General features: G+C 56.7%; 6 protein-coding genes across 6 annotated transcripts; 3 read left to right on the top strand and 3 right to left on the bottom strand.

The window, feature by feature from the left end:
* Positions 1-846: 846 nt before the first annotated feature.
* On the bottom strand, positions 847-5299 carry KVR01_005166 (cytoskeletal protein-binding protein SLA1). The gene is made up of 4 exons (XM_044787610.1): positions 4415-5299; positions 2856-4341; positions 1005-2804; positions 847-922 (listed from the first exon to the last, which is right to left on the bottom strand). Exons 1-4 carry the CDS (start codon positions 4610-4612, stop codon positions 897-899), a joined length of 3510 nt encoding a protein of 1169 aa, XP_044645611.1. The 5' UTR covers positions 4613-5299; the 3' UTR covers positions 847-896.
* Positions 5300-6640: 1341 nt separating this feature from the next.
* Positions 6641-13079, top strand: KVR01_005642 (uncharacterized protein). Its single transcript, XM_044781705.1, has 7 exons — positions 6641-7180; positions 7237-7583; positions 7640-7774; positions 7825-8186; positions 8249-8272; positions 8344-8808; positions 8920-13079. The coding sequence occupies exons 1-7, from the start codon at positions 6834-6836 to the stop codon at positions 9163-9165; spliced, it is 1926 nt and encodes a 641-aa protein (XP_044646087.1). The 5' UTR covers positions 6641-6833; the 3' UTR covers positions 9166-13079.
* Positions 9749-10525, bottom strand: KVR01_005106 (uncharacterized protein; the record flags this gene model as incomplete). Its single annotated transcript, XM_044785777.1, has 1 exon — positions 9749-10525. The coding sequence occupies one exon, from the start codon at positions 10523-10525 to the stop codon at positions 9749-9751; it is 777 nt and encodes a 258-aa protein (XP_044645551.1).
* On the bottom strand, positions 11618-12655 carry KVR01_005622 (uncharacterized protein; the record flags this gene model as incomplete). The annotated part of the gene is made up of 1 exon (XM_044786314.1): positions 11618-12655. The coding sequence occupies one exon, from the start codon at positions 12653-12655 to the stop codon at positions 11618-11620; it is 1038 nt and encodes a 345-aa protein (XP_044646067.1).
* A 233-nt stretch (positions 13080-13312) lies between the features above and the next one.
* KVR01_005410 (protein phosphatase 2A regulatory subunit CDC55) lies at positions 13313-17072 on the top strand. Its single transcript, XM_044785637.1, has 6 exons — positions 13313-14467; positions 14621-14661; positions 14730-14827; positions 14900-15548; positions 15613-16193; positions 16251-17072. Exons 1-6 carry the CDS (start codon positions 14424-14426, stop codon positions 16272-16274), a joined length of 1437 nt encoding a protein of 478 aa, XP_044645855.1. The 5' UTR covers positions 13313-14423; the 3' UTR covers positions 16275-17072.
* A 2227-nt stretch (positions 17073-19299) lies between these two features.
* On the top strand, positions 19300-20676 carry KVR01_004938 (uncharacterized protein; the record flags this gene model as incomplete). The annotated part of the gene is made up of 3 exons (XM_044793424.1): positions 19300-19589; positions 19655-20015; positions 20080-20676. The coding sequence occupies 3 exons, from the start codon at positions 19300-19302 to the stop codon at positions 20674-20676; spliced, it is 1248 nt and encodes a 415-aa protein (XP_044645383.1).
* Between the last annotated feature and the right edge of the window lie 68 nt (positions 20677-20744).

The following is a 20744-nucleotide window of genomic DNA, read 5'->3' as shown; positions in this document are numbered from 1 at the left end:
CATTATGTGTAAACATCATTGCTGCAGCTGCTTGGCTTGTTATGAGATCCGAAAGATCTTGACAATTTGCAAAGACTACCAGATACCAGGAAGAAAACAATGGATTCAAAAGCGGCATCAACACATATGGGACCGCAGAGGCACAGAGAGGCCCACTTCAAGTGTAAGTGACCCATCAACTCAATCTGCAGGCGGGGAGGGCCTTCGCTCCATAAGTCCCAAGTAAATGGTATACAGCCTGCAAAAAAGTGTATTATGATCCTCAAAATCCCCTCCTTTACATTTACACTGTACCAAATACCCATCAGCTATCTCGGACAAGTCCCTGCAGTCCCGGAAGGAACTCCAAAACTTACTTGCTTCAACTTGGGAACAAGAGTGGGTTGACTCTTCCCACTTCTGTAATACTTGTGGCACATGTACACGCTTGTTGGCCCACTTTGAAAACCCAACTAAGTAACCGTTCTGGTATGCAAACACTAAAAGGAATATGGGCTCCCGGGGTTTCGCCAAGCATCTATCCGCCCCAACCTCCGACAGGAAACCCTACTATAGGGCAGCCTCCTACAAGACAGCCTTCCGGGGTCCTTGGGGAGAGCCTCTTCAGAGCGGCCTCTGGTGGAAGGCATACGGCATAGTTGCCTTACATTTAGAAGGCGTGGCAGTGAGACGGCAATAATGCATGTGATATTTGTCACCACACTCAGGCACAGGAAAGCAGCTTTGTTTGTCACACCGCAACCACATGACCAAGGGAAGACCAAGCACCTGGACGGTGTGAGGACAAGAACTGTAAGCCGTAAAGTAATGCGATGCTTCACTCGCGCATGCACACTTCAAACTATGTCCAGCAATTGCTTATGTATTAAATGTTTACGTATGTACGCGGTGATATTCTAGAAACCGAATGGGTTGTCGGGTGCTTATCAAATTGTTAGCTTCTCGTTATCACGACCCGAGGCTTGCAATAAGTTTGAAAAGGGGGTGCGGCGGTGAGCACTTACTAGCAGCAGAGAGGTTCGCACGACGACCCGTTGGCTGTGGCATCATCTTCTTGGCTGCAGGATCAACACCGAAGCGAACTGGTGGTGCCGGTCCTGTCTGTTGTGGCATCAGCGGGGCGGGAGGCTGCACTGTCGGACCATTCTGTTGCATGCCGTGGTTTCCAAAGCCTTGTGTGAAGCTCATTCCTGTTGGCTGCGGCTGCATGGGCTGCATGGGCTGCATCCCTGTCCTCTGAGGCTCAAGCGCTGGGGGCAGGTATGAGTTGATGCCGCCCGTTGGGTTAACTCCAAATTGCTGCTGGCCAGGCTGGCCAAATTGCCCTGGGAAGCCAGTGGGCTGGGCTTGCATGCCTCCGAACTGTTGTGCCGCTCTTGGGTCGACGAAGGGGCTCTGGCCCATCTGTTGCCCGGTCATCATGGGCTGTTGCATGAACTGAGGCTGGCCAAAGCCTGTCTGCTGCGGTTGCATGCCCGTCTGCATAGGATACATGCCGGGCTGCTGCTGCTGAGGGAAGCCAGTCATCTGGGCCTGCATCTGCTGCATATACTGTTGCTGCATACGTTGCTGGTTGATCTCCTGCAAGCTTTGTCCCGGGGGAGCGACCTGGCCAGTCACCTGTGGTGCCATCGGAGGAAGGTTGAACTGGCTGGGCTGTGCCGACTGAGGTGCAGAGATCGGCCGCGCAGGGGGCGGGAGTATCCCAGCCTGGCCCTGAACACCTGTCGGTGGAGTTGGCCTCTGTCTCGCGAGCGACAATTGCTGTGACAGAGGGGTGGCCGGTTGCTGCTGACCATTGGGCAGCCCGGCGAAGAAGCCCGGCGTGGCTCCGGTAGGCTGCGGGGCCTGCGCAGGGGCGGGAGCTTGGGGTGGTGGTTGTGTGATCATGGGCGAGGTCTGAACAGGGGTGGCTGTCTTCGTAGGCTGTAAGGGCTCCGTCAAGAGTGAGAGCTCCTGCATTCCCGGTGTCAGAGCCGGCCTGATGGGCTCAGGTTGGGCGGGCGCCGGGGCTGGCGCCGGGGCCGGTTGTGTTGCCTCAGGTGCTGTTGGTGCCGCAGGTTGCGACTTCGCTGGCTTGACGTCCCAGGCATCGTCGTCAAAGCCGCCCGCCTTTCCTGTTGATACCGCAGACGTGGTCGTAGCAGGTGTAAGCACTGCAGGAGATGAGGCTTCGCTCCCACCAAGAGCCTTGCCGTCGACAACATCGCTGGCCGACCTGTTCGCTTCGGGACGGGCTCTGCCAGTGTTGTTCTTGAGAGCACCTCCCGGCCCAGAGAACAGGCCGCCCTCACCCTGAGCGTCATCACCCTTCTTCTTGCGTCCAAACTTGTTATCCAGATATCGCATTACCTTTATGATGTCGCCTTCTCGCAGACCCAGCGTTCGGAGAACAGAAGCATCGACGTCTGGAAGAACAGATTGGTCCATATTATCCCTTGAAAATGCTTGCGTGTACCTTTCGCAAAGCCCAGGCTGGATCTCACAGTCGAGGAAGAACTGGAACCAATCGTACTCGGGCTTCTTGGGCTGCTCGATACTGGCGCCGACGGCTGGAGCGCTTTGCCGCTGGGATCTGGCTCTCTTGACCTCTGACAGAGGCTTGTCTTCGTCGAGTGAAATACCGGTTACCCGCTCTACATACTCAAGATCCTCGATCGACATCTTCACTATGGGGACCGCAATCTTGACACCGTTGACTTTGTGGAGGTTCAGCTTGCCGTCCTTCATGCCGAGGAACTGTGCCTCGACGCTGAAGGACTTGGACCTGTCTGTCCATGTTCGCACTTTGGACGGATCGGGTTCTGTTTGAGGCCGGTCAGTCGATTCCCAGCAAACGCAACCTGGATACTTACTAGACTTGCCGGACCGCGAGGAGCTTCCACTGTGGCCGTTCTCGCGCTTCCGCTGTGATGAGGCGTTACCATTCTGTCCTCTTGCTGACAAGCTGCTGCCTCGTTCTGGCAAACGCATTCCAGGCCCTACCTCTGATGCACGTTTCTCTTCCTCTTTACGAGCTGCCTTGACGGCCTCCTTGGTCAAGCGCTCCTCCTCCAACCGGTTCTGGGCGACCGTAGACCGTCCCGCGTTGACGCCCGTCATAGAAGCCGGTTGGGCCGGCGCTGTGCCTGTAATCTCCACGTAACTGCTCGGTACAACACCCTCCTTGCCGTTCTTGACTCTTCGGACCTGCCACCAGTCTTCGCTCTTCATGTCGTCGAGGATAATGACCTCATCGCCGTCGGCTACCGTGACTTCGTCTTCGCCCTGGGCCATGAAATCGTAAAGCATTTTGCCCTTCCTTTGCTCCCTGCCGGTGCCAGCCATAATAACCTCTCGAAGGCCCTCTGCACGGATTGCTCCAGCCAGTTCACCCAGCGCAGCAACAATCTCTTCGGCCGTATCCTTCGCGCCGGCGTGGAAATCCACACTTTTGCTGGGCTTCACAAGTTCAATGAATACATGCTTGCCTTCCCGAGAATAATGCGTCATTTTGTCTCCAGTCCACTCGAGCGACGGGCCGTCTTGTGCATGCTCTGGAGCGATCAGGATAATACCCGTCTTAAGGTTAATACCCAGGGTCGTCGGCATCTTCTTCTTCTTGCCCATGATAGATATCATCTCATTAATATTGTACATGTGGAATCCACCGGGCGACAGGTCCTGAGGCCTCGGTTCATACTCGCGGCCCCCGACGGAGGTCTGTCGCCTTGGCTGTTGTTCGTACTGCGGGAATGGGTCACGGTACGTAGACTGCCTCACAGGTGGTGACAAGCTATCCGTGCGGTCATTGGACATGGTAGACTGGATCGTGGAAGTTCGAGTCCGCGCCGGCAGAGGTGGTGATATCTCCTCCTCGTACTGTTCTTCGTGTCTGGGAGCCGGCGGGATGTTGAGTGCGGGAGGAGGGGGGGTCTCGCGAGGGACGGACGGAGGCGCCGATGCCCTGGCGCCCATGACGTTGGCGAGGGCTGCGGCCGGGTTTGGAGCGGCGGGACTGCTTGGCTCTGGAGGGATATTTCTCGCTGGGAGAGGCGGGCTGGGCTCGTCTTCGGCGTACGGCGCCGGAGGGGCGGCAGGCCTCGAGGGCAAGCTAGGAGGAGCAGGTACTGCCGCAGGCTCTGGCTCTGGAACGGGCGAAGGCTGGTCGTTCCCGGCGCCGCCGGTCATGTCTATGTAATTGGCGGGTACGAAGCCATAGTCACCATTGAAGCCAACCAGGATCCAATCGGGGTCTGACGTGTCGAAAACCTCGAGCACGGCATCCTCGGTGAAGGATAGCTCCTCGTCGGTCTGTCTCGTATACTCGTAGAGGGCACGCGCGCTGTCGATGGGTTGTGCCTGGATCACCGACCATCAGCAACCTCGGCAAGACTTGGATGGACCCCAGGGTAGGATGGAAGAGCACACTCACCTGCTCTACATAATTGCTCGGGACCAGGCCGTCGGGCTCGTCCTCATCCTCCACGCTGGCCTTCTTCTTGACCTTCCACCAGTCATCCTCGGAGCTTTGTTCGAGAAGATATAGCAAGTCACCTTCGGTGATCTGCAGCTCGCCCTCAGACTGAGGAGCGTAATCGTATAAGGCTCTGTAGACGCCGAGGAAGCCCATGATAGCAAGAAGGCCGGACCCGAAGAGACCCCTTGTACAGTTGTCGGCTGCAAGAGGAGCAATCAAAGGCTATGCTGGAAAAAAGTAAATAAGGACGAGGTCAAGCGATGCCCCTATGTGAGGCAGACCGAAATGCGCTGTGGATCTCAGGTATCGGTGTCGGCAGGACGAGCCGGGGTGGCTCTGGTTGCAGTTCCGAGTGGCTGGGCTGAGCTGGCCGTTGGAGCTTGTCGGCCGGATGGACCGTCACACTGTGGGCCTCTGGTCGATCGGCTGGGAGGGAACGGGATGGCAAGAGCAGATCGGCTGGTTGAGGCACTGATGCGAGGAGCAAAAGGCGCATTCATAGACTGCGATGCGGCGGGGAGTCGGTCGTCATGCGGCGTCATGCACGGCATCCGAGATGGCAGCTCGAGTGTTTCAAAAGGAGGCGGATAGGGAACGGCAAGGCCGCTGATTAAGATGGAGCAAGAGGCAGGTCAACCTTGGAAGTCGGGCACTAACGCCCCGATGTCAGATTGGCGAGCCACCAGGGGAGAAAAAGACGGCAAGACGGCAAGACGGCAGGAAATTGAAAGCTTCAGGCCGATAGGAAAAAGGCACACATGCAAGTGAGTTGGAGGAAAGCTTAGGTAGTCTAGGTAGGCAGTTGTGCGCATGCAGGCGAGGAGATGAGGTCAACGCCAATGCATCTGGCCTGGCCTGTCTGCCAGCATTCTCCCAAGGTTCCCAGGTTCCAAGGTTCTCCAATTGCTCATTTCGACTAACTGGGCAGGCGGGAGGGCAGGAGGGTTACCAACCCTCGAACGACGCCACCCCCCTTCCCTCCCCTTCGTACTGTACTGTGCTGTTGTCATGTTGCCTTGCATTGGTATATTATCACCACGTGCGAAGACTGCTTCTGATTGTTCATCAACAATTAGGCAGTGTTGCAATCTCCAAGCCGCCCCAGCAACACATGAACCAGCCCATGCGTGCATTCGACGGGAAACAACAATTTGTTCTGACTGTCCTGCACGGATTGTTTCATTGTTTCTGGATCATCTCACATCCATCCTCCCCAGATCTCGCCGTGGCACGCTTATAATGAGAGTCAATGGATATTCTGACTCTTGGTCAGAGTTGTGCACCCTGCCAACCTGCGTGCGACATGTTCATCCCAGGGCGGCATCCCTGCCGAGCGTATCACATGCATGCTGGGAGCTTGTTCCCTACAGTGGCCCAGACAGCGTGAAGGAAGGGTGACACTGCAGAGCAAAGCCTGTAGGATGCGGGCTTTTGCTATCTTGGGTGCTTTTTCCTTCTCCTTGCCGATGCTGATGCTGTGTGCACTGTGCAGGCGTCCGCACCAGTTGGCCTGGATGAGCCACGGCCCTTGCGGAGTACTACGGCGCTTCTATACTTAGAGCGCAAGCGCACTATGGCCAGCCGCCCGGCCAAGCTTTCAGGATGGAGGCGTCGACTGGAATATGCCCCAGAAAAGACGTCACTCATCTCTTTGGGTACTCTTAACAACTGAGATGAATGTTGACTCTTGCAGTGGCATCCTCTCGTGGTGCGACCCGGCTTTCTGGGAACCTGTTCCACTTTCATGGCAGCGGCATGCCACCTGGAGCTAGTTGCGTCAGTCCCTGAAGCATACTCGAGTACGGAGTACCTAGGTACTAGCAGCTCCCACACAGCTCCTACCGCCCTCTCACCCGCCATCGTTGATCCCGGTAGCTGCCAGCCTCGTGCCCCATGTTTCCCGCTAAGGGGGAGGACCCGTCCCGCAGACCTGGGCTCCGCTCGGTTGACAAGCACATTTGCAGTAGTACATCGATACAATACAATGCACAAGCAGACTACCTTGTCTGGTATTGCTGTCGGTGGGACTTACGTACAATAGAGGCCGCATGTTCACTCACGGCGCTTAACGAACCTTAGAAAGGCCGCCCCTAGGCGCGGCAAACATGCCTGTGTTACTTGGCGACTGACAGCCTCAGCTGCGCGATCCTCGTGCAGCTCACCCTGGTCTTGGGGACCGGTCACAGACTCACACTGTCACCCACCTCGGTAGGCACCTTGGCTGTGTGGCCGCGACCCTGTACGGAGCAGTCGAGCGCAGGTAAGAAAGCCACCTGCAGCTGTGCGGCACAATAGCGTACCGGCGCGTTCCTGTAAGCTGCGCATTCCTTCAACGTCCATCCACCTCTTTTTATCTGGACTGCCGCCCGCCATCATGGAGAAGTCGCCTCCGACAACAGTTCACGCGGTTGCCTTCAAGGACATTCCCGCCATGGACGCTCCAGATACGCCAACGGCTGCCGCTCACGCCTCTCAGAAGGAGCCAATTCCTGTCAATGAGGTCTTCAACAACTACCATGAGCAGTTTCACGACTTCGACGACCCGGACACTTATGAGGAGTACATGGAAAAGGCTACAAGCCGCTTCACCTCCAACTTCGTCGTTCGCTTTGGCGAGAAAAAGTCCAGGATCGCCACTAATCTCACAGACCAAGATATCGACGCCCTCATCCACCAGACAGCACCGGGGAAGGGGGACAAGGAACTGCCCGTGACTTGGATGTACGTGCAACCGCTCTTCCTGGCTGTAGGCTGTGTGGCTAATCGGTGACCCTCAGTAATCTTTGGTCCGTCAATAAGAATGTTGATGTCATCCGGCGGCTTGCCGGGCGCTACAAGTTCTCAACCCGCTTGACCTACTCAATCCTGACATGGGACGATGCGAGACAGCAATTGGCAGAAAGATCGTCCCCTGCTGGACCTGTCAAGCAGGATCATTGGCGGCGCCTCCGGGCGAGAACCACGGCATTGCGGACGTCTGACCCGGAGCAGGGTGTCAGAGACGACCCAACGGCAGCACAGCAAAATACCTCTAGCACCCCGAGGCTCAATGACGAGGATCTGGACATGTTCAAGCTCTTGCAGGGCACCTACAATTACACGACCGTCGACCATGGCACAGAATGTAGGTGGTTTGCGCTCAGAAAAGACAAAGGGTCTCCCAAACTAACCGTGCCCAAGTCATTTGCATAGGAGCCAACTGGTTGCATGAGAGACCCAAGCAACTCCTGTCACCAGAACTGGTTAACGTCTATGAAGCATCTGCTGAATTAGTGCCTCCGAAGCACTGGGCTTGGTACATCCTCACAAGCGACCGTGAGTCCTCACATTGCACTGCCTTGCCAACGTATTACTGATGGATTCAGACACTGTCATATCAATCCAAGAAAGCCCGGTATACCTCGAGATACCAAAGAGTATCAAGGTCGACCAATCAAAGCTGCGCATGGAGGAATTGCAGAGTATGCGCAAAAACACAAGGGCTCTTCTGTCCCAGCTGTCCTCGATAGGAATCCTCAAGTATTTGCGCAAGATTTCTTCCCAAAAGGGTGTTCGGTCCGATCTGAAGCCCAGGGCCGAGCGCGGTGCTGTCCCCCATGCCAGGACCACCGTGAAGGAGTCAGAGGCCGACGTCGATGGTTCAGCCAACCTATTCTTTTACCTTTTTGAAGACTACTCTGCCGGCATTTCAATTCTCAAGGATTCTAGCTCGACCTTAAGCAGGCTGGTAAGGAGACTGTTACTAAACTAATCATCGTTCCGTGTGTATGCTGATTGAACTTCCTGCAGACCGACGAAGTACTTCAAATAACCGTGAGTGGTTCCAATACAGTCCAATTGGCTGACCATGTCACCGGGCGAGAATATCCACTGACACCTGGTAGGATCGACACAACAAGGACAGGGACTCTTCATACATCATCAAGATCCTCTACGCGAGAAGCAAAGACCTGCGTCAACTGAAGCACCTGTTCGAGAGCTACGAAAAGCTCTTCAAGGGGATCATGGACCTAGGCACCGACACAGGAAGCGAGGACAGGGACCCGGTGAACAACTCAACGGCCAACTTAAACGGGACGCCGGCAAGGGGTGTCAAGCTGTCACAGAAAGCGTATGATCGATTCGCACGGCTCAACGACCGCCTCAAGCTTCTCATGATGGACACGATTGACGAGTACCTGGAGGAGAAGTCGTCGCTGTCCAACACGTACTTCAACCTCCTCGCGCTCAAGGACTCGCAAGCGACGGCCAAGCTCAACCGCTCGGCCTCCCTGCTTGCCAAGCTCTCTGTCTTCTTCCTCCCCATATCGTTCATGACGTCCTACTTCTCGGTAGAGATCCCCGAGCTGGTAAGTCCCCCCAAAAAAACTCCCATCTTGATCACTTCAGCGTCACTTTGGGAGAAAGACATCTATGTACACGTTTTACATATAAAGGCTGACTCTTTTCTCCAAATATAGAGCGAGACTTGGACTGGAAGGACGTACTGGATTAGCTTCGCGGTGATTGCCACGCTGTCTTTCATGAGCCTGTTCTTCTTCAGCCGGCTGCTGATGATAGTCTCTGACGTGCTGGACGAGAAGCTGAACAACATGCAGAAGGGCACGTGGAGGACGATGAAGACGGTGGCCAGCGGGGTCACGACGAAGAACAAACGGCGAACGGGAGACGAGGATAGCGACGAGAAACGATTAGATGACGACTAGTTTTGGTCAATTGTGGGTGGCGTCCAACATCCGCCGTGAGCATGCACGTGGTTGGACTGGAAGGGAAGCTTGTAGCTGGAAGGGATTGATCCGAAGGGCTGTGGCGTTACTGTTGTAATTCTAGGAGCATACATGCAAGGGCGTTGGGAGGTTTGATGTGCTTTGTCGAAATTAATACCCAGCACTTGAGGTTTCAAGCCAAGGAATATATGATATTTTGATGCAAACTTCTAGTCGAGACCATTCCAGTGTACGCAGCCGGCCATTCAACGGAGTTTAAATTTCTAACATGGACAGATATCTATGTTCACGTTCACGGAATATCAACAGCCCTTCGCTCCCATCATGTACAACTTGAATCCATGCCGCTGTGACGAGTCTGCTTCTGCTGAGAACAGACTTGCGGATAAGTAAACATTAGTAGAAAGAAGACATCCGTAGAAAAAAAAAGAAAATCTCGTAACTCGTGAGATTCAGGGCCCATCAATGTCATCTATCTCATATCGTGCCGGGTCCCCATGCAAACCCCCTCCCCGGGCCGCCATCATTATCTCATCTGGCCAATAAAAGACAGAACCACGCCTCACATGCCCATGATGCCAAACCCAACACCGGCCGCAACTCCAGCCACGACGCCCATACAAGGCATATGCGTCGGCGCCGCGTTGGCACTGCCCACGGTGAACCCGGCCGTCGAGCCAGCCTCGCAGTAGGAGCCCTGGATCGAGTGGCAGGCAACACTACTCAGGCTGGAGCAGACGCTCGTGGCGCTGGCCGTGGGCAAGGTGGCCCCCGCGTTGGCACCGATGGTGGTGGTGCCGCCGTTCCCGGCCGGCACGACGATCGTGACGGCGCCGCCGCCGCCGCCGCCCTCGAGGTCCGCCGTGCAGGCCTCGTAGTTGGCGCTGCACTGCGAGACGGCGCGGGAGCAGGCGCCCGCGTTGGAGAAGCTCGTCGCGATGTAGGGGAAGCTGAAGTAGGCGTTGGGCACGTAGCTAACGGCGGTGGTGGTCGGGGGCCGGAAGCTCGAGGGCGCGGTCCCCGTGCACACGGCGCCGGCGGGGCAGCACGCCGGGGAGTTGTCGGCGTCGAGGGCGCACCGCTGCCCGTCGGCGCAGCAGATCCCGGCGAAGGCGGACCCTTGGTCCGCGCAGCTGCTCGTCCCCGCGATGCAGCCGTCCGTGTCCGTCTGGCGGGCGAGGAGCTCGTGGACCGGGTGTGCGGCTCGGAGCCGGCCTCCCACCGTGGGTGTGGCTGTCTCGGCTGGGAGGAAGGGCTGCGGCTCGGCGGCGACTGCGGGCAGGAAGAGGAGGAGGGAGGTGGTGAAGAGGGGTAATGAGAGGATCTGTCTTCGTCTCATCGTGATCTGAGGGGTCCCCTGGGGACAGACCCAAGTCGAAAATCGGGTCTGAGTTGTCGAGAGATCGGACGTTCGAAAAGACGAGGTGATCGGCGGTTCGCAGTGCAGACTAATTAGGCCGTGTGTGGCACACGGACGAGTTGAGGAGCTTAAAAGGTGAGTCCCGAGGCCTGGTGCTTATCTGGTGCTTATTGGTATCACCAGTTTTGTCTTTCAGCTTGGCTGAGATGAAATCAATGCCGATAATGATGCAGATGACTCGATTGGCGAGTTAGTATTGGTCGATGTGGAAGGACCAGAGGCAGAGTAAAGGTTCAGATGGACACGAGAAATGTCGAGGTGAGTGAGATGTGAGGCGAGCAACCCCAAAGATGGCTGGCTGGTCGATGTCGAATGAGGTGGCTGGGTGTGCAGCGATACTCCGTACCTTCCTCACGACTTACAGCCAAGGGCTGGCAGGGCTGGCGGGCTGGGGTAAGCGATGCACCCCGCCCACGGAGCGGCCTTTAGATTTTGAGCTCCTCGAGCTGAACGTGCTTCACTGAAAACCAGCCCCCCAGAGCTCCCTGCTCTCACACGCCATCGAGCCTGCTTCGAGGTACTTGGACACCCACCCAGAGCCTCGGATAAGTGTTGGTGTTGGTTGGGCTTCTCTCGGCCGGGAGCAAGACCCTTGCACACTAGGTCGAGGTATTGTTGTGATGTCATCGCAGTCGGCAGAGCAACCTGACAGCTCTGGCCCAACCCCGCATTTGTCAATTGGCATCAATCGCTACCCGCCCTGGGGCTGCCTGGGGTGGAGCCCTCAATGTGACTGGCGTGGGGTAGGGTTTGACACGCAGATTGGCAGACACGCTGGACACGGTCCGTCTGGTCGTGGGATGTCAGGATGCCTGGACTCCCGTGACGGGCAGTGGTCCACACGGCAGAGGACGAGCATGTGAAGATGGACGACACGTCCTGGCGCGCCTGGAAGACACGGCCAGAAGGTGTGCCCTCGTGCCTGGATCTGCTGACCGCCTGGCGTGCCTGCACCCTCCAGCAGCCACCCCGTGCCGCCTCGTGGGCCCTAGGCCGTTTCCGTTTCGCATTCTATAAACGGGCTCGCACGCGGGTGAGGATGGTTCGCAGCTGCCGTACTGCTGGTGCGCTCGTCGCCTGCTGGTCTTTGGAATCTTTGATCTGCGCCACCTCTGTGCGGGCCTCGTCCACCAACGAGCCCAGGTCGCCCCAGACCTCGTCTGTGTAGCCCGTCAGGACCCTGTTCCACTGCTCCAGCCATATCTGACCTGCCTCTGCCGGCTCTGTCACACCAAGGTTCATGTGGCTGTTCTCAGTTGCCCCTGGACCAGAGCCAGCAGTCCCGCCCAGCAAGAAGTCTGGCACAAAGTTGAGCATGTTGTTCCAGTCGGTAGCCGACATCTGGCCCGAGCCTCCCTCCTCGAAGAGGGCCTGCCTCAGGTTCCTCATCTCCTCATCGGAAATCGTGGGACCTTGCTCCAAGTCTGGGGCCTCCTCTGTGACCTGTGAGAGCAACCGCACCACTTCCACGCCGTCTTGAGCCTGCTGCGCGGCAACCGAATGCGCACCCGCGAGAATGGGCGCACCATGCGTCCCGGGCATTTCTGCAGCTTCTGCAGCACGACCACCGGCTCGCTGCCATGCCTCATCCAGACCTACCGGTTGCGTCGCGACGAATGCAGGTGTGCCATCCAAGAAGTCGGAGAAGGCAGCCTCTCCAGCCGCGGCGTGAGCATCTGCATCGGCCGACCGAAACCCACCGGTATTCCCAGACGTGCCCGCTGTCGATGAAGGGAAGGATGTCTCACCTAGGGCCGAAGACTTGCTGCTTGACGATGGCCCAGCTTTGCCTGACGACGAGAGTCCTGCAACATCACTCGCTTTTGGTTTGCCATGCAGTACGCTTTGTGACAGACTCACGGCCGACCTGCCAACACGGGACACAATCGAATCCGCCTCGGGAGACCTTGAGGTCTCTGACTCCTGATCCTGGCCCGTTTCGCTCCTGACCGCGTCTTTCCCCTTCTCTTTCCCTCTGCCTGGTTCCGTGCCAGGGTCACCGGCTCCATGCTTCCCACCAGCTCCAGCTCCAGCCCCAGCCTCCATCATGCACACGAGACCAGGAATCAGTTTTGAGAGCAGAGCTACTTCTCGAGTTGACTTGATATGATGGTAACAAATTGAGCAGACTGAAATGAGTCAAAGTGGTTGACAACTTTCCCAGTTTCTGGATGTCACCTGACAAGAGAGCAAAGAGTTGAGGTTGGGGGAAGTAGGTTATATTGGTTGGGTGACAAGGGTGCTTCACGAGCAAGTGACATGTGCGAGCTGTCGAAGTGGGCTGGCTGGCTGACTGGCAGCAACACACAAGATGAATGCAAGCATGTAAGGTTTGGTTCCAGGCCAGGGTCAAATATGCATATCATTGCCATGCATCTCTGGCTTGCAGAGGCAGGGAATGTGGGACAGGCGTCCTTTGTCTGCCTAGGCACCCGTATTGTCCGCATAGCCGGGCTCTGGAGGCATCTATATCCTCGGTTGAATGGCTGAGGGCGAGGCAGTCAATCTAGACTGTTCTGTCCTCACTGCACTGTCGCTGCTTGTGCTTGCTAGGCTGGATCTTGACCCGGCGCTCTGGTCTCAGCACCGGACAGAAATCCATGCATGTCACGTAGGAGAAAAGTGCGGTGGGTGCATTACATGCAGTTACTGTTGTACTGGACACGGGTTGAACCTCGGAAATCTTTGGGGGCTGACTTGGACCACCTGGGTGATCGCCCATGAACTGCCCAGGTGTGTCCAGGGCCACCGAGACAGCTGAGGCCCGACAAGGTCAGGTCCTGGGGAAGAGGGAGGAGGGGTAGTAGTCACCCACCGCTGTTGTCTGAAAAACCCGGCCTAGGGAAAAAGGCCCACCTCGAAGGGGGCCAACACCATTGCCTATTGCCCACTGCCAGCAACCACCCACCCAGCCCACCATCCATCCCCCCACAGGACCCAAGGCCCAGCACACCACACCACACAGAGCAAGCAGCACGGTACAGCAAAGCAGCTTAGAGCAAAAGCGCCACCGTCCGCTTCAAAGCCCTTCCTCGGTGACATCTTCGCCTCCTTTTCATCACAATCCCTTCTCAGATACCCCGCATCATCGTCACCAAACCATCCTGATTGCTTCCAAGGTTGGTTGTCGCATCTTGCAGTCGCCCTGGGCCCGTCTCTTGTCTATGGTGGGTGTCACATTTCCTTTGCCTCGCCTCGCCTCGCCTCTTCCTCAACCTTGCCCTCGCCTCAGGCTCTGCCCGCCCGACTGCCTTGCCCACTTTCTCTGCCTGCACCCCCAGTCGCCGCTCCCCTTCTTTGTGACCGCCGCAACAAGCAACACGCAACAAGAGACCGTTGTGTCGCGTGTAGCAGCAGCAGCACCACGACCAGCACCACCGCCAGCAAACAACAGCAGCACCACGGACGCACCCACCTTGCGTCTTACCGCAACCCTAACAGTAGCTCTCGCTGCCCTCTCTGCCTCCGCCGGGGCCCTTGGACACCTTGTCAGCCAAGCCCAGCAGGAGCTTGTCTGCTTCCTCCACAGTCGCTGCCCTGCCCTGCCTGCCCTGCCCTGACCGACCTTGAGGCTCTTTCTGCACTTCCATACTCACCTACCTTAGCTCTACACCTAGCATCGGCCCCATCCTTGCCCTCCATCTCGACCACCATATCGGCTCAACAATTGCATCCAGTATCCACACAGACGACCCTCCCATCCACCTAATCTATACCACGAACCTGACCCCGCCCACACGTATCGTGGCCACCCTCTGCCATCCTCCCGTCGTAGCGTGAAGGCCGACCTTCGCCTACACCTCCTCGACTCGCAACGATGGTAGATGCTGAACCAGGCTCGCCGACATGGAAGTTCACCCAGTATGTTCTGATCCGCACCGCCGCCGCCCCGCTCTGCTGGCAGCATCCTGCCCTGTGCCCAGTCCCGGGTCCGGCTGCTGGCCGCCCTCGCCACCCACCGCTTGACCCGCGGATGGTGAGATAACCACGTTGCTGACGTAGCTTGCCCGCCAGGTGCTTCGGAGACAAGGGGGATGTTGAGGATATTACGGAGGGTATGGGCACTCCTCGGCGAACAAACCCTTCGCTGCCTCCCATGGTGACCATGCTGACCTCAAGCCAGCCGACATCATATCTACCGTTGAGTTCGACCATACAGGTAACTACCTGGCAACCGGTGATAAGGGTGGACGAGTCGTCCTGTTCGAGCGCAACGAAACAGTGAGTAGCCCGGCCCTGGTGCCTGGGCACAGTCAAAGTGCGGCTGCGGGACGTGCCTGACTTGCCGATCAGAAAAAAACTTGCGAGTACAAATTCCACACCGAGTTCCAATCCCATGAGCCGGAGTTCGATTACCTCAAGTCCCTCGAAATCGAAGAGAAGATCAACAAGATCAAGTGGTGTCGACGACAAAATGCCTCCCACTACCTCCTCTCTACGAATGACAAGACGATCAAGCTGTGGAAGGTTTTCGAGAAGTCCCTTAAGGTGGTGGCCGAGAACAACTTGTCCAACGAGGCCACCCCCGGGAACATCGCCGGCGGCGGTGGCGGCCCCCGGGCCCTGCCAAGTGTCATCAAGAATGCGTCCGACCTCAAGCTGCCTCGCCTCACTCACCACGACACAGTAGTGGCTGCCGTGCCGCGCAAGACTTATGCCAACGCGCACGCCTACCACATCAACAGCATATCGGTCAACAGCGATGGCGAGACATTTATCAGCAGTGACGATCTCCGCATAAACCTCTGGAACCTCAACATCCAAGACCAAAGCTTCAACATTGTGGATATCAAGCCTGCGAATATGGAAGAGCTCACCGAGGTCATCACAGCCGCCGAATTCCACCCGATGAGCTGCAACTGGTTCATGTACGCTAGTTCCAAGGGCACGATCAAGCTGGCAGATATGCGCGAGAGTGCCCTCTGCGACCAACACGCCAAACGTAAGTCTCCGCTCTCCGTGGGTCTCGGGACGGTGCAGCAGATTGACTAACATACGCTGCGCAGTGTTCGAGCAAGAGGAGGATCCTTCCGCCAGGTCGTTCTTCTCGGAAATCATCTCCTCGATCTCAGACGTTAGGTTTTCATACGATGGCCGGTACATCCTGTCAAGAGACTACCTGACGGTCAAGATCTGGGACGTCAACATGGAGAGGCAGCCGGTCAAGACGATCCCCATCCACGAGCACCTCCGACCTAGGCTGTGCGATACCTACGAGAACGATAGCATCTTCGACAAGTTCGAGGTTGTGTTCTCGGGCGACTCCAAGAACGTCATGACTGGAAGCTACAACAACAACTTCATGATCTACCCGTCCGACCCGGAGAAGGAAGTCGAGGTCGTATTACAAGCAGACAAGTCGGCATTCAAGGCTAAGAAAGTAGGCGTGCCAACGCCGATCAACTCGTCTACGAGCCCTACCGCTAATGGCGGTAAGAAGAACGGGTCCCGAGCTGGCAGCCCCGCTGGAGCAGGACAGAGGATGCGCAAGGAGACGGACGCGGACCAGATCGACTTCAACAAGAAGATCTTGCACATGAGCTGGCATCCATTTGAGGACAGCATCGCCATTGCGGCCACCAACAATGTAAGCCTGACCCCCGTGTTTGACGTGGGCGAGCCCTTCACTGACATGTCAACGCAGCTGTTCGTGTTCTCGGCCCTTTAGACGGTTACCACACATAATCATCGTCGTCAAGGGCAGCTGTCGTGTGGGCCTGGCATCCACCCTGGTTGTTTCCTGCTCTTTGGGGCTCTTACAGGGATATCCTCGCATTTTGGCGTCCCGACTTCACGACGCACTTGGGCCGCAAGCATTCATGAGTCTTGCGGCAGGAGGACTCGAGCTTGGCGGTGGCTTGGGCCGTCCCGGTCGGGTTCGTGTCAGACACCACCAACTGTGGAGGACTCGGCAGAGGTGGGGACACCTCTGGTCGTTGAGCTTGGGAGGGCGCTTTGGAGGCGAGCCGGCGGGACACCATGGGACAAGTGTGGTGGTGGTGGGTGAGGATGTCGAGATAAATGCATTAGAGTGGAGGGAAGGCAAACAAGTTGTTTGGCATAGAGACCACCCTCAGCCCAGACAGATAAGAGACATGATTAGATTGAGAAGGACAATTTTCTCTTGTGATCAAAGCCGTGCTTTCTGTGCAGAATGTGGTTTTGTTCAGTAGCATTTAAAGGGACTTGTGTCCTCCTCGTTCTAGGAGAAGAGATAATAAAGCCAATGGAAGCAATCATGCAAAGCTCAAATGGGCAACTCGACCCTAGGCATGCGGTACCAATAGCTGGAGTGCCTAGGGAGGGATGTCAACAGAATACAGTGATGTAAGCTTTAGGGGCATTGAAAATATGCATAGCGGTGGTGAGAGGATGATGCCAGTGGTTTTTGTAGAAGATTTTACCTCTGCTGATATCAAGATGGAGTCTGAGTACAACGTCTTCATTTTTGATGAGCAAGGCCAGTGGCAGGCAAGGCACTGAGCCTACTGGAGAGGCGGGGGGGGGCGCAGTATTGGTTTGAGAGACAGATTTGAAACCATCATCAGATGACCACTCGGCGATCTGTCAAGGCCGGAGTGTCTTCAACATTATTGCTATGAGCAATATTTGTGTGCTTACCCAAAATCATCTAGCACGAGGTCGCAGAGAGGCTTGCTTCACAAGGTGTAGTGCCGAGCTGCGGGAGCTTCCAGTGCTCTCGTGGCACCTGGACACAGTCGGGCAGGTAATGTTTCCTCAAGAATCAGAGGATGGTTTTCAAACGATTGACGGTACTGGCAAGGGGCAAGGAAGGGCATGGAGTCCTATCCCGCGGAACAACACGAACCGTGTATGTAAAGCTGTACGCTGGGCAGTGGCTGAATGCCTATCTATATGTTCTCGATATACACAAATGACGTCTGCGGGGTGTCTTATCCTCTGCGTTACGCGTACAGACCAAGAGCAAGACGGTTGGTCCATCCAGGGTCCAACAAGTACCACGCAGGCGTTGTCTGTCGGCTACGCGGGACCAGGCTCTCCAAGGTACGCGGGTAGTGTGGAGTTAAATTGACGTTCTAGAAGGGGAAGAGAATGTTGTGTGTGTGTGTGTGTGTGCGTGCCCCCGCCCCGGTCTGGGCCTGGGGTGTCTGGGAGTTCTTGCAGCAGAGGAGTTCTTCCCCTCGGCCCGGCCCGAGCCCCGCTGCCCACCACCACCACCTGCTGGGCACATTACAGTGCGTACCAGCTGGACGAGTAGGAAGTCTGTGGGCCGCCTGACACAAAATGCACCTCCCTTGTCGCTGGAATGCTAGGCAATCTGGGTTTCAAAGCTTGGCCCCGCAGTATACCACGGAAATGGGCCCCAGACTTGAATCCCCAATGTGGGCTTGAGGCAGTGCGCTCCGTCTTGCCGTCTAGAACAGCGCTGTGCTTGGGAGAAGCTCTGAGAGGGACGGAATAACATGGATCCATGTGATTCAGCGAGATGGAAAGAGACGGAGGACCCCTCAAATTCAAAGAGGTATTCCGAAGGCGTTCCTACCCGTCAAGTTGTCTCATGTTCTTGGCTGCGGTACGTGGTCTAAGTATACAATACTGCCCGTCTCCGAAGAGATCGAGTTCCTAGAGTAGGTGACACCATATTGAGTGGCCAATGGCCAACAAATCAGACGAGGTGCGTGAGAAACACGAATGGAGGTGCCTGGTCCTCGTTGTTCCCATATGACTCCAGGCCCGGCACTCGGTCAGATATGTAATACTGGAGAGAATAAGAGAACGTGTGTCTTGATAGTCGCCAGCCCCCAGAGCTTGCACGATACAGGCAGGCAGGACCACAATGTGTGTGTCGATAATAGTCTGCCTGCCCGTTTCATCGCTTCGTCCCATCTTGGGGGAGATGCATTTGCAGGTACCCGCGTCCTTCTAGCCCAGGGACGGCCGAACCTTGCTAATATTAAGGGTTGTCCCTTAGGCTGTTGGTTTCGGCAGGAACACCCGTTTGGTCCCCTCTGGTGTGGGTGTGGCTGCGGGGCACAAGGCGGGCTGGCTGGCTGGCCGGAAGACGGGCAGGTGGGCGGGCAGGTGGGAAGCGGCAAGGCGGGAAGACCCCTGGGCCCCTGGGCGATTAGCGGCATTACGATTTTCTTGGCCCTGGAAGAGGCCAGAACATGCATTGACGACATGGGGGGGGGGGGGGTGAGCCTCAAGATCAAATCGCGAAAGTCCCCAGGACCTCTGGATCTCTCGGAACTCAGCCAGAGCTAGCTTCACTGCGCTCAAATCAGGCCAGATCCAGTCGGAGACTTTCGGTGGGAGCCCACGCCTCGTGCTTGTACTATTGTCTGGGGCCTAATCTCTTTACTAACTTTCTTGTATAACTGTCTTTCAGGGCCAAGGGTACTACTCTACTTATCCTTCGCGGCCACAACCCAGACTGACCGACTCCCTTGCTGCTCGCATCGCGCCACGTATACACACGGTACACTGATCGACCGACGCCACAACAGGCACCGGCCTTACAGCTCCCAAGCGTGCTCCTTACTTGCATTGATCAGCGCATGCCTCTCAGCCGCGACAGCTCTGAGTGACTCTGATGCTTCTGGGCAACGCCCCCTTGGAAGAGTTTTGACAGGACACGTTTCGCGTTTCTCTTTTTCTTCCCGGCCCGTCGCGGAGAGAAAAAAAGGTGTGCCACCCTCGCAACCGTGTAAATGACGACCTCCCGCCCACCTCGACGACGACAAACCTCCCTCCAGAAAGCCCAGCATCATGCGGCTGCCTCCGCGCCCATGAGCCCCCGAGTGATCAACGCCGCTCCCTCGCTGGAGAAGGCCCAAATCCATGGCATTGACGACCAGCGTCCAATGTCCTCCAAGATCATGGGCATGCTGGGCCGCATCTTCATCGAGACCATTCCCCAATGGCTCACCGTCGGTGCCATGCTGCTCCTGATCTTTGGGGGTTGCTGTTCCAACGTCTTTGCCCTGGAGGCTATCGTCAAGTCAGTTCTTGCCGCGCCGCCCGCTAGAACCGGGTTGCTGACCTGAGTCTTGTTCTCTTGCCTAGGGTTGAGCCCGCCAGTGGCACTCTCTTGACCTTTGTCCAGTTCCTCTTCGTCGCCGTCACCGGTTACATCTCTCAGTTCGACGAGACTCGGCCTCCGTTCTTCCTACGACCGAACAAGGTGCCAATACGGCGCTGGCTGATCAACATCGTGCTCTTCTTCAGCATCAATACGTTGAACAACCATGCCTTCAGCTACGATATCTCCGTTCCCGTCCACATCATCCTCAGGTCCGGAGGAAGCATAACGACCATGATCGCGGGAAGCCTTTGGGGCAAGAGATATTCTCGCATACAGGTCATAGCTGTCATGCTTCTCACGGTCGGCGTCATAACCGCCGCCTGGTCAGACGCGCAGACTAAGGTAGGAGAAGTGGTGCAGCACGACGGGGCCGCATTTTACAGCCGAGCTGACACGTTGGCCACAGGGAAGCACGGAAGAGAAAGCAGGAAGCTCACAGAGCTTCAACACCGGCCTCGCCATCCTCTTCGCCGCCCAGGTCGCCTCCGCCATCATGGGTCTGTATACCGAGGACACATACCGGAAGTACGGTCCGCAGTGGAAAGAGAACCTGTTCTACTCGCACCTACTCTCCTTGCCGCTCTTTCTCCCGTTCATGCCGTCCATGTGGAGGCAGTACAAGAAGCTGGCAAACAGCCCGCCGCTGCCCCTTCCGATTGCGGATATCTTTGGCGTTGACAAGATACCGGAGCACGTGCAACGCGGCATCGACAGGATTTATATCCCAAGTCAAGTATTCTACCTGGCTATGAACGTCCTGACGCAGTATGCCTGCATCCGCGGCGTCAACCTCCTCGCGGCCGCGTCCACTGCACTAACCGTGACGATCGTCCTGAACATCCGCAAGCTGGTCAGCCTTCTGCTCAGCATCTGGCTCTTTGGGAACCAGCTGGCCACGGGCACGCTGCTTGGTGCTTGCATCGTGTTCTTTGCTGGGGGGCTGTACTCGCTCGACTCGGGCAAGAAGGTGGCCCCGAAGCCCAGGACGACCAAGATTGGTTGACGTGTCTCCCAAGATGGTGCCGCGGCGAGAGTCTTGGGAGCTGGGCTAATATAGCTAGCGCTTGAGAG

Source organism: Diaporthe batatas (genome assembly GCF_019321695.1).
Source record: "Diaporthe batatas strain CRI 302-4 chromosome Unknown Contig00005, whole genome shotgun sequence".
Classification (NCBI taxonomy): domain Eukaryota; kingdom Fungi; phylum Ascomycota; class Sordariomycetes; order Diaporthales; family Diaporthaceae; genus Diaporthe; species Diaporthe batatas.
Note: the sequence above shows the minus strand (reverse complement) of the source record. Positions and strands in the feature narration are given on the sequence as shown.